At 41.4% G+C, this 12,432-nt stretch overlaps 1 protein-coding gene across 1 annotated transcript in view; it reads right to left on the bottom strand.

Moving 5' to 3' along the window:
• Positions 1–12,264, bottom strand: part of LOC111498820 — a 20,476-nt gene extending 8,212 nt beyond the window's left edge. The window contains exons 1-19 of the mRNA XM_023150194.1: positions 12,165–12,264; positions 11,977–12,077; positions 11,787–11,884; positions 11,531–11,695; positions 10,498–10,600; positions 9,794–10,417; positions 9,475–9,720; positions 9,268–9,382; positions 8,978–9,191; positions 8,363–8,901; positions 2,703–2,908; positions 2,537–2,634; positions 2,287–2,451; positions 1,562–2,205; positions 1,354–1,451; positions 1,033–1,278; positions 837–951; positions 550–763; positions 3–467 (exon numbers count right to left, since the gene is read on the bottom strand). Of these exons, the coding sequence (XP_023005962.1) occupies positions 3–467; positions 550–763; positions 837–951; positions 1,033–1,278; positions 1,354–1,451; positions 1,562–2,205; positions 2,287–2,451; positions 2,537–2,634; positions 2,703–2,908; positions 8,363–8,901; positions 8,978–9,191; positions 9,268–9,382; positions 9,475–9,720; positions 9,794–10,417; positions 10,498–10,600; positions 11,531–11,695; positions 11,787–11,884; positions 11,977–12,077; positions 12,165–12,242 (4,534 nt within the window). The 5' untranslated portion in view covers positions 12,243–12,264. The remainder of the gene's footprint in view (positions 1–2; positions 468–549; positions 764–836; positions 952–1,032; positions 1,279–1,353; positions 1,452–1,561; positions 2,206–2,286; positions 2,452–2,536; positions 2,635–2,702; positions 2,909–8,362; positions 8,902–8,977; positions 9,192–9,267; positions 9,383–9,474; positions 9,721–9,793; positions 10,418–10,497; positions 10,601–11,530; positions 11,696–11,786; positions 11,885–11,976; positions 12,078–12,164) is intronic.
• Positions 12,265–12,432: the final 168 nt, after the last annotated feature.

Below are 12,432 nucleotides of genomic sequence, written 5' to 3'. Positions count from 1 at the left end.
GCCTTGACGTCGCAGTTTATGTGCATAATGAAATATAAGTTTGAAAGGCCTCTCTTCTCCAACGCTGTGAAATTGTAACTTACTTGGCTCAACCATAACTGTAATACCCTTGGGCATCCTCACCCGCGCCACATACGTGCCTGTGCTTCCCACATTCTTGACTCTTCTATTGACCGTCACCGATCCACCAATTTGCAACCTGGGGACCAAGATGGATGGATAGTTGAAGTCTGTGGTTGCAAAGTTGTTGGCGCAAACAAACGGCTTGTTAGAGAATTTCTTGAGTGTGCGGGAGTTGTAGCCCCGTGTACATAAGAAGTTCAAATAGTCATCAACCGTTGTGTCGTAAACGAGGCCGGGGTCCATGGCATCGTTTGGATGGACGTGTCCTGCACCATAATCAAATGGGGTAGCCTTCACTTTGGTGTAGTCCAATAATGTGTTCTTGGTGTTGTCTCTAGTTTTGGCTGCAAAACAAAATCAAAGCTTTAGAGGACGAAATGAAATTTAAATATTTAAATCGAGTTTTGTTTCTCCAGTTCAATAAACCTGTAGTCATGACGGCGGATTTGATAGCTGCAGGACTCCACGTGGGATGCAGAGTCTTTAGAAGGCCTGCAACACCAGAGATGTGTGGGCATGACATGGAAGTGCCAGACTCGATGTTAAAAGGCACTCGACGTTTATCAAGTGGCAAGCCTGATGCTGATATATCGTCGGTGACAGATGCGATTATATTTACACCCGGTGCTGTTATATCAGGCTACACCAAGATATAAAGATTTGAGATAGGTTTACAAAGGTTGAAAGTTGCATTGGCTTACTATAAAACCAACCTTGATTACAGCCTGTGTGATGAAATCAGGGCCTCTTGAGGAAAATGAAGCCATGAGAGGCGATGGTTTAATTCCCATCTCTGTGCTTGCATGGGTTATGGAAGCCACGGGTGTTCTGGTTCCATTTGCAATACAAAAACTAAATATTTAGCCCATTTCCTTTTCATTTTGTCATAGAATAGATGAGAGTCCTTACTTGGTGGAGCTCAAATATTGAGCGATGGAAACTCCATCCGCATAGCTTAGATGAGAAGCAGGAAGTATGTGTGGATCAGCTACAAGAGCTGAACCGTCCATCTGGTTATTTACCAGAACCATCCCGACACCACCGACACGAAAAACCTCGAACCCCTTGCTCACTCTTGCATTTTCTCCTCGAAGGCAAACTATAATCTTGCCTTTTGCCTTTGTGGGATCGAGTGTTCCATCCATGCAAAGTTGGCTGTAGAAACAGAGTGAAGTTCAAACCAAAGTGCCCTTTGAAGTGGAGAGGTAATATATGTATGTGTATACTCACGCAAACCCATCAGTGGCATTGGCAGCTTTCACTTGCACAGCCTTTATCAAAGGGTAGAACTTACCAGCGGGCAATCGACTGGATGAAAGGCTTGAACCCTTTGGAGTAAACGTAGAGGTTATTTTGATCAGCTCATCAACCACAAACATAATAAGTTTAATGCATTATAGACTAAACCATTTATCTAAGGGTTGTGTGTGATGAGTACCCTAAATCGCTTCTTGTTCCCCAGGACCACATAACTGACAAAGTCACGGTCGATGGTACTTGCTCCAACAGTGACCATCCAAGGAGACACATTGCTCACACTCCCGGGAGACGGGCCGTCATTCCCGGCCGAGCAAACCACGACGATTCCGTGCTGAACCGCATGGAACGCCCCTATCGAAATAGCGTCATTAGCAAACTCTTGAGCTAGCGTGCCAATAGAGGCCGAAAGAACATCCACACCGTCGCTGATGGCGGCCTCGATGCCTGCTAAGATATCGGAATCGTAACAGCCGCCATTTTTTGAAGGCCAGCAGACCTTGTAGGCAACAACACGAGCCCTGGGGGAACCTCCTTTCGCAGTCCCATTTCCATTGCCAAACACATTGACTCCATGGACAAAGTTGCCGCCCGCAGTGGACAAAGTGTGCGATCCATGGCCTTCATGGTCTCGTGCACTGTCGAAGCTGATGTTGTGCGTTGTCAATGGACCTTCGGCGGCTTGAAATCCTCGGTAGAAATAGCGTGCTCCAATCAACTTCCTGTTGCATCGAAATTTGGAGCCGCCTTCGCAAGCTCCCCTCCACCTTGAAGGAACAGGGCCATACCCTGCATCATTGAAGCTGGGGGACTCCGGCCAGACACCTTCGCAAATACATTGTAATAGTTCAAGTCGGCCGCCAGCAAATAAGAAAAATAGAATAAAAGAAGGGAAGATTCGCAAACCCGTGTCGAGGTTTCCTATGATGGTATCTGCCCCAAACCGAGCCGCCTTCCAAATGGAGTTCTGAGGGATTCCTCGATCACTATCGACCCCCAGAAAACCCCATGACCGTGTTGTATGCAGTTTTCTTTCCTTGTTCTCAAAAACGGACACCACGCTTGGATTCTCTATTTGTAGACAACATCATCCGTAAAGTAAGACGTTAAGAGCACCCAAATGCAGCAACAAAAGTGGGAAAGCAACAACGCTTACTCGCAAGAGCCGTGGCTTCTTGTTCATCAAGAACGGCAGCAAAGCCATTAATGTATCGATTGTAGGAGTAGAGAATAGAGTCCTTGGCTGCCACTTTGCTATGCACCAAAAGGAGAGTTGTTAAGCGATGGATATGAAGAAATAACATGTGAAGAGAACGAAGTACCTTCCCTTGACGGATCCTAATATATCATACTGAGACTCGGTTGCAAGTTGGACGTCGTATACACTTGGATTTGGGGCGAAGGAGTGTGATCCCAAATAGACAATGTAGGAGTTCTTGGTAGGAACAGCCGCTGTGTGGAGCATAAAGAAAAACAAAAGCAATGGAGAAATCTTATTATATTCCTCCATTGCTTTTGCTTTGAAGTTCTATTGTGCTTTTCCCATTCCCAATTGGGTTCTTTATATCCCCAAACTCGATCATAAATCACTGGTTCCCTTTAATCTCCCCTCCCCCAAATTAAGCTCCTCCATCTAATTATTGGAAACGGAAAAGAGAGGAAAAGAAGTTATATTAATACCCTTTTTAACTCAAAAGGCTTGGTTAGAAAAGAGAGAAAGGTGTGGTTACTTTTACCTATCATATTCATTGAACAATCAATGACCATAAATAGTTGAATGGAAAAACAACTGTTCACCCTGTTGGATGATGAAAGTCCCGTCAGTTAATTTAGAGAATGGTCATGAGTTTATAATATAAGAATACACTCTTCATTAGTATGAGGCCTTTTGGCAAGCCCAAAGCAAAACCATGAGAGCTTATGCTCAAAGTGCACAATATCATACCATTGTGGAGAGTCGTGTTCGTTTAACACACCCAAGCATACACAATAATTCATATAATTCCAATAAAATAAGCTATTAATGTGTGTATTTTTTTTACCTGCATATTTCCTAAATAATCTTCGTTTTTGTTCGGCCCTACTATCATCCTACCAGCATTCAATGATTTTTACCTACACAACAACCAGTTCCAAGGATCCATGATTATTTTTACTCCTCTTGTAAATGTCAAATAAGTACAAGAATCAGATTTGAACGAGACAAAATAAAATCAATAATTAAAACAGTTGATTGATTGCATGCAATGTTTCCCATGTCTTGCTTCACCATAACACACTATGAATAAGAAATGATGCACTTGGTTTGTTTTTGTTGATCGAACAACCTAACGTATCAAAGAACATCAGATAATTCAGTTGGAAACATATCAGACCATTATTCTCCTCGTTCACATCAAGATACTCGATTAAACCTTCTCGTAATAAATCATCATCAAATGTACAGACTCCTCCTAGAAAAAAGGGAATGTGACCAAAAAAATATTTTCATTAGCAACCGAGAAGCAATGTATAAACAGTGCTGATACATTCACACAGGCTTAGTGGTTCGCAAGTGATAAATATCAAATGAAGATCGGAAATCATTTCCCATTTTAAAAACTTGAGGGAAGCTAGGAAAGGAAAGTAAAAAAAAAAAAAATGACAATATCTACTAGCGGTGGGCTTAAACTTGTTACCTACTTATTTTCTTTTTTGAAAGGATGACCTCTTATAATATGCGAGGAAAGAATAAATGGTTCCAGAAAGCCTTTGCAGATTTGCAATTAATCAGGAGGTGTGTATGTGTGTTTCTGCACTCTGTTTGCAGATAGACCACCACTGTGGAGATAATTCCAGTGAGCCAGAGATCTGGCTGTCGATTCGGCTTACAAGCTGAAGATTTTCTTGATAGGATGTTGGCAGAGATGCTTATATCCTCATACAGGATGGTGAATATACTAATTTCTATCAGCATTTGTTGTCAAAAATAAAACTCCACAAGAGTGGAGTCAAACTTTGGGTGGAGCATTTGAGAGTTTTTGGAATGCATCTCTCATGTTCATGTGCCTGACAGTAAAAGAATTAAACTGGACGATAAGAGTTTGAGTTGTGTTTTGCTGGGAGTTAGTAAAGAGTCAAAGGCTTACAGACTCTATGATCCAACTTCACAAAGGATCCTTATAAGTAGGAATGTTGTATTCGAGGAAGATAAGAGTTGGGATTGGGATAAGACCTATAAAAAATCCATTATGTGCGATCTGAAATGGGGCGATCAAGATGAGGCAGCAGATGTGTTTGATGAAAATGAAGAAGGGAGTGAACTTTCTACTGCCTCTTTGGCTGAAGCAAGGCTCTCCTAGCTCGAATAACGGGAGGAACAGAAGACCACCAGTCTGGAAGAGAGACAATGCAACAAGAAAAGATCTTTCTGAAGAAGATAATGAAACTCATTTGGCCATGTTTATCACTATGATCCTCTAAATTTTGAAGAGCGAGAAATGGGGGCAAACCATGGATTTGGAAATAAAAGCAATAAACAGAAATGACACATTGGAATTGATGGAGTTACCTGAGGGCAGAAATAAAGTTGGAGTGAGTCTCACATCGGCTAATTTAGGGAATGATCATGGGTTTATAAGCAAAGTAATACATTTCCATTGGTATGAGGCATTTTGGGAAGCTCAAAACAAAGTCATGAGAGCTTATGCTCAGAGTAGACAATATCATACCATTGTAGAGAGTCGTGATTCCTAACGTGATTCCTAACGTGTAACCGCTCAAACCCACTGCTAGTAGATATTGTCCTTTTTGGACTTTCCATTTCGGACTTTCCCTCAAGGCTTTAAAACGCTCTGCTAGGAAAAGGTTTCCACACCCTTATAAAGGGAGTTTCGTTCTCCTCCCCAACCGATGTGGGATCTCACAGCTTGAAAGCTTATTTTCAAAGTAGACAATATCATATCATGGTGGAGAGTTGTGATTTCTAACGTGGTATTAGAATGAGTCGTACCCTTAACTTAGCCATGTTGATGAAATCCTCAAGTGACTCAAGCTTGAGCAAACACTAGCATGCTCAGTAACCTGTATTCTCTCTAAGGCTTTTGGAAGGTAAGCTCATGGACAGTAAACTCGCTACTCAACTGGTTTAAGATCAACTCTGAAATGGGTAACTTTCTTCTTACCAGTACATGGCATCATCCTTCATAATGAAGAGGCTTACAATGAAGGGTTTGTGGAAGAGATTGGATCTCTTTCATCTCGAACAATTGTTATTTAACTCCAACAAGATTGAACGATTGTTTCATCTCGAACAATTCTTTTTGATTCGACAATTGTTTCGAGTCAACTAAGTAATAATAACAACCAACATCTTCTTTCATCTATTGTCAAGCAAGAGACTCCACACTTGACTTTAGTAACTACATTCTATTAATTAGACATTAAGAACAATATCCAAAGTAGGATAAATCTTCCCATGATTGATGATTACTGATTATCCTTACCTGACTAGGTTGTAATGCTCTTCGTCTACTTAACTTTCCTAGACTTCTCAAACTATGGGGAGACTCTATTCTGCTTTTCGATTTGATTTAGTTATTTGAATTACATTGTCTAATTTAGGGGAGACTTTATTCTCCATTGGTATGAGACTCTATATCTCATTCTCTGTATGTTGTGGGAGAGCATGTGGGATGAGGGTGCGAGAATTCTGGCGCCTCGTCGGAATTCTCCCGCCTTTTCAGATGAATATATAAACCCCCGGCAGGTGGAGTTTTTCAAGAGTTACCAAGTATATTTGTCTTTTTGTCTCTTCTCTTTTTTTCTTCCCTTAGAACGAAGGTACTATTCTAACAGGTCAAGCCTTGAGATGTATGAACTTTATAATAGTGCCATAAGATTACCATTTACGGGAGTGATAGGGATCTCCAACTATTTTTTAGTCATGAACTTGTTTGAATGAGGGGCAAGAGACCATTTGGGTAAATAGTAGTTGGTAGGCACGAGGACCACCTCTCCTCAATGGTAATGTAATAGTAGAGAATCTGTCTAAACTTATAGTGTCCATGTAGATAATGAGATTATGAATTTTAACCTTGATGGGGTCGCATCTCGAGTACTTGTGATATATAGGATGATTATGGGTCAGATGGGACTTAAGGAATGATCAAAGGGAATAAAATAAGAAAAAAAATAGAGGGAAAAATAAGTAAATAAAAATGAAGTAGCAAATGAATGAAAACGTGACTGAATTGGTCCCGGTCACTCTTTGGGATGGAATGAAAGAGGGGAGGAGATTCTCGAACGAGGAAAATGATCCAATGACTCGAAAGAATTAAACGAGGAGCTATATGAGGTGAAAATCTCATGTACAGTTAGCCCTTACTGTCAACTTTTTGCCTGAGGTAAAGTTGCGAGTACGCTTTGTTAGACGAACACGACTCTCCACAATGGTATGATATTGTCCACTTTGAGCCCACTTTGAGCATAAGCTCTCATGGCTTTGCTTTGGGCTTTCCAAAAAGCATGCTCTCATGGCTTTGCTTTGGGCTTTCCAAAAAGTCTCATACCAATGGAGAGTGTATTCTTAGATGGAGAGTGTATTCTTAGATTATAAACCCATGACCATTTCCTAAATTAACCGATGTGGGACTTTCATCATCCAACACCTCCCCTCGAACAAAGCACGCCTCCCCTTAATTGAGGCTCAACTCCTTTGGAGTCTTAGTCATTTTTGACTGCCTTCGTACCTTCGAGGAGGCTTGAACTTTCATCATCCAACACCTCCCCTCGAACAAAGCACGCCTCCCCTTAATTGAGGCTCAACTCCTTTGGAGTCTTAGTCATTTTTGACTGCCTTCGTACCTTCGAGGAGGCTTGACTCCTTTTGGAATCCTTTGTTCGACATTTAAGGATTTGCCAATCTATTGACACGGCTAAGTTTAGGGCATGGCTCTGATACCATGTTAGACGAACACGACTCTCCACAATGGTATGATATTGTCTACTTTGAGCATAAGCTCTCATGGCTTTGCTTTGGGCTTTCCAAAAGGCCTCATACCAATGGAGAGTGTATTCTTAGATTATAAACCCATGACCATTTCCTAAATTAACCGATGTGGGACTTTCATCATCCAACACCTCCCCTCGAACAAAGCACGCCTCCCCTTAATCGAGGCTCGACTCCTTTGGAGTCTTAGTCATTTTTGACTGCCTTCGTACCTTCGAGGAGGCTTGACTCCTTTTGGAGTCCTTTGTTCGACATTTAAGGATTTGCCAATCTATTGACACGGCTAAGTTTANGGCATGGCTCTGATACCATGTTAGACGAACACGACTCTCCACAATGGTATGATATTGTCCACTTTGAGCATAAGCTCTCATGGCTTTGCTTTGGGCTTCCCAAAAGGCCTCATACCAATGGAGAGTGTATTCTTAGATTATAAACCCATGACCATTTCCTAAATTAACCGATGTGGGACTTTCATCATCCAACACCTCCCCTCGAACAAAGCACGCCTCCCCTTAATTGAGGCTCAACTCCTTTGGAGTCTTAGTCATTTTTGACTGCCTTCGTACCTTCGAGGAGGCTTGACTCCTTTTGGAATCCTTTGTTCGACATTTAAGGATTTGCCAATCTATTGACACGGCTAAGTTTAGGGCATGGCTCTGATACCATGTTAGACGAACACGACTCTCCACAATGGTATGATATTGTCTACTTTGAGCATAAGCTCTCATGGCTTTGCTTTGGGCTTTCCAAAAGGCCTCATACCAATGGAGAGTGTATTCTTAGATTATAAACCCATGACCATTTCCTAAATTAACCGATGTGGGACTTTCATCATCCAACACGCTTAACCTCGAAAATTGAAATCGAGTTGAACGACTAGAAATGCGGAAAAGATTTTAGACTTTGCAAATCCTTTCCATATAATTGTATGGAAAATTTGTATATATGATAATAGAATGAATTTGGATTACAATATTATAAATTGAATCATACCAAATTCACTGCAATAGGACTTCTAACAAAATGCTTCCCATCTGACCATACCAATGCCCCAAAAACATAGCCAGGACGCCGCACTTTCTGTGCGTAATGAAATACAAGTTTGAAAGCCTTCTCTTCTCCTACGCTGTGAAATTGCAACGTACTTGGCTCCACCATAACTGTAATGCCCTTGGGCATCCTCACCCGCGCCACATACGTGCCTGCGCTTCCCACATTCTTAACTCTTCTATTCACCGTCACCGGTACACCAATTTGCAACTTGGGGACCGAGATGGATGGATAGTTGAGGTCGGTGCTTGCGAAGTTCTTGGCACAAACAAATGGCTTATTAGAGAATTTCTTGAGCGTGAGTGAGTTATAGCCCTGCATACATAAGAAGTTCAAGTAGTCATCAATCGTCGTGTCGTAAACGAGGCCGGGGTCCATGGCATCGTTTGGATGGACATGTCCTGCTCCATAATCAAATGGGGTAGCCTTCACTTTGTTGAAGTCCAACATTGTGTTCTTGGTGTTGTCTCTCGTTTTGGCTGCATAACAAAATCAAAACCTTACCGGACCAAATAAAATATAAATCAAGTTTTGTTTTTCTCGAGATTAATAAACCTGTAGTCATAATAGCAGATTTGATAGCTGCAGGACTCCATGTAGGATGAAGTTTCTTAAGAAGGCCTGCAACGCCTGCGATGTGCGGGCATGACATGGATGTGCCGGATTGAACGTTGAAAGGCACTCGACGTTTGTCAAATGGCAAGTCTGTTGCTGCTACCGCTTTCGTGAAAGATGCGATTATATTCACACCCGGTGCTGATATATCAGGCTACACAAACATATACACGAACATTTGAGAGAACTTTTCAAATACTCAAACCTTGATCATGCTACTAAAAACCAACCTTGATCATGGCCTCTGCTATGTGATTAGGGCCTCTTGACGAGAATGGAGCCATGACAGGCGATGGTTTAATCCCTATCTCTGTCCTTACCGGAGTTATGGAAGCCACAGGCCTTCTGGTTTAATTTACAATACAAAAACTACATATTCAGCCCATTCCCTTCTCATTTTCTCATAGACAATGCTTAGAATAGATGAGAGTCCTTACTTGGTGGATTTCAAATATTCAGCGATGGAGAGGCCATCAATATAGCTTACATGTGAAGTAGGAAGCATGTGTGCATCAGTTTCAATGTCCGAACCACTGATCTTGTCGTTAACCAGAATCATACCGACACCACCGACACGAAGAACCTCGAAACTCTTGTCCATTCTTCCGTTGTCTCCTCGAAGACATACTATAATCTTCCCTCTTGCCTTCATGGGATCAAGTGATCCCTCCTCGCAAAGTTGGCTGTAGAATCTTATTTAGTGTTTGATTTTTTATTATAGGCAAATATTTAGACATTTGTTTCGTCACGACTTACGCAAGTCCATCTGAGGCATTGGAAGCTTTTGCATTCACAGAATTCATCAAAGGGTACAATTTACCACGTGGCAATCCTCCGGATGAAAGACTCGAACCCTTTACCTGCTTCTTGTTTCCGAGATACACGTAACTGAAGAAGCCTCGGTCGATGGAACTAGCTCCAACAGTGAACATCCATGGAGATACATTGGTGACAGTCCCAGGGAGCGGGCCATCATTTCCGGCAGAGCAAACTACAATGATTCCTTGTTGAATGGCATGGAATGCCCCTACTGAAATTGGGTCATCAGCAAAGTCCTGAGCTGCTGCACCGAGAGAGATCGAGAGAACGTCGACACCGTCGCTGATAGCGGCTTCGATACCAGCTAAGAGATCGGCATCAGAACACTTGCCTTGAGGCCAGCATACCTTGTAGGCAGCAACACGAGCTTTGGGGGCGCCTCCTTTTGCTGTCCCATTGCCATTGCCAAACACGTTGGCTCCTCGTACAAAGTTACCACCGGCAGTGGACAATGTGTGTGTACCATGGCCTTCATGGTCTCGTGCGTTTAGTGAGCTAATGTTGAGAGGACCATTGATCATTTCATATCCTCGGTAGAAATATCTTGCTCCGATCAACTTCCTAGAAATAAAGTAATAACGTATGAATTGTTAAATGGGGTGTTAGTAAATTTGATTTTAATGCTAAAGTCGGGGAAGAACCTGTTGCAACTAAAGTTAGAACCGCCTTCACAAGCTCCCATCCACCTTGAAGGAACCGGGCCATAGCCAGAATCGTGGAAGCTGTGGGACTCTGGCCAAACGCCTTCATATAAACCCCATGCAAACTCATCACATATATTATAATAATAGTCAAGCTCTCCGCTAATTAATATTGTCTTTTTTAGACAAGACTTTCTCTTAACGTTTTAAAATGTGAAGGAAAGGTTTCGATAAGGAATGTTTCGTTCCCTTATCCAAGGGATGTAAGACCTCATAATCTACCCCCTTGGGGGGTTAGTGTCTTTGCTGGCATACCACCCCAAACCTAGATATTGTCTACTTTGACCCATTATGTATTGTCGTCAGTCCCACAGTTTAAAAACATGATTACTATGGTGAACTGTCTGATGGCCCGTTACATATTGTCAGCCTCACGATTTTAAAGTATGTTTACGAGGGTCTAGCCCTACTCCCACTAGTGCCTTGCACTGTCCGATGGCCCGTTACGTATTATCAATCTCACGGTTTTAAAATATGTTTACAAGGGTCTAGCCTACTCCCACTAGTGCTTTGCATGATTGGTGACTGGCTCTGATACCATTTGTAATAGTCCAAACCCACCGCTAATATTGGTTTGGTCCGTTACAAATTGTTTCAGTCCCACGGTTTTAAAATTGTGTCTACTATAAGAAGGGTCTAGCCCTACTCCAACCAGTGCCTCACAACATATATTTGATGACTAGCTCAAATACTATTTGTAAGAGTCTAAGCCCACTGCTAAAGATCCGCTAGCAGTGGGCTTGAGCTGTTATATAGAACCATCCACCTCAAGATCTGCCATCGTTTCCCTATAAGGCATTTTAAAGTCGTGAGGCTGATGGCAATACACACCTCCTGACATTTTAAAGTCGTGAGGCTGACGCCTGTTATACATAACATATCAAACTAGACAATATCAGCTATAGTTATTACATGTACGAACCATCGTAAGCACAAAAAACAAAAGAAAAAAAAAAAGGAAGAAGAGAGCAACCCGTGTCGAGGTTCCCGATAATTACATCTTCCCCAAACTTAGAAGCCTTCCAAATGGAGTTCCAAGGAATTCCTCGATCACTACCAACCCCCAGAAAACTCCATGATCGTGTTGTATGCAATTTTCTTTCCCTATTTTCAAAAATCGACACCACGCTCGGGTTCTCTGTTACATTTCGCAAACACAAAAAAAAAAAAAAAACATTTTAAAAACAAAACATTAAAAACATCGTCATATAGAAACAAACAACTCTTACTTGCAAGAGCCGTAACTTCTTTATCATCAAGAACAGCAGCAAAGCCATTAATACATCTATTATACGTATAGAGAATCGATTCTTTAGCTGCCACTTTGCTATACATCATAAAAGAAACATAAAAAACAATCATTAATCATAAGTTTGTTAAGCAAATCATAGAACCTTTTGAAGTGAACACATTTTTTACCTTCCCTTGACAGTTCCTAATATATCATATTTAGATTCGGTCGCAAGTTGAACATCATATATACTCGGGTTCGATTCCGATCCCAAGTAAACAATGTAAGACTACACCACGAAAGAAGAAGTATGAGTAAAAATGAAAAGAAAAAGGAAACCCATTTGAAAATAAAGGAGAGAGAGGTGAATGCTTGCCTTTTTGGTATGAACAGATGATGTTTGAAGCAAAAAGAAGAACAAAAGCAATGGAGAAATAATATAAGAAAACTCCATTGCTTTTGTTTTGAAGTCCTATTGTACTTTTGTGATTCCCATCACCTTTGTTTATATGTAGGGAGGTAAGAGAAAAATGAATGGTTGCCTTAAATCTTTGATCATAAATTAAGCTCATCCATCTAATTATTAGGAGATCAAGGGGAAGTTGTTCCTTTACTTAGTCACTACTTGTTAATTGTAGGGTTAA

The sequence above is a fragment of the Cucurbita maxima genome, unplaced genomic scaffold, assembly GCF_002738345.1.
Source record: "Cucurbita maxima cultivar Rimu unplaced genomic scaffold, Cmax_1.0 Cma_Scf00025, whole genome shotgun sequence".
In the NCBI taxonomy this organism is placed as follows: Eukaryota; Viridiplantae; Streptophyta; class Magnoliopsida; order Cucurbitales; family Cucurbitaceae; genus Cucurbita; species Cucurbita maxima.
Note: the sequence above shows the minus strand (reverse complement) of the source record. Positions and strands in the feature narration are given on the sequence as shown.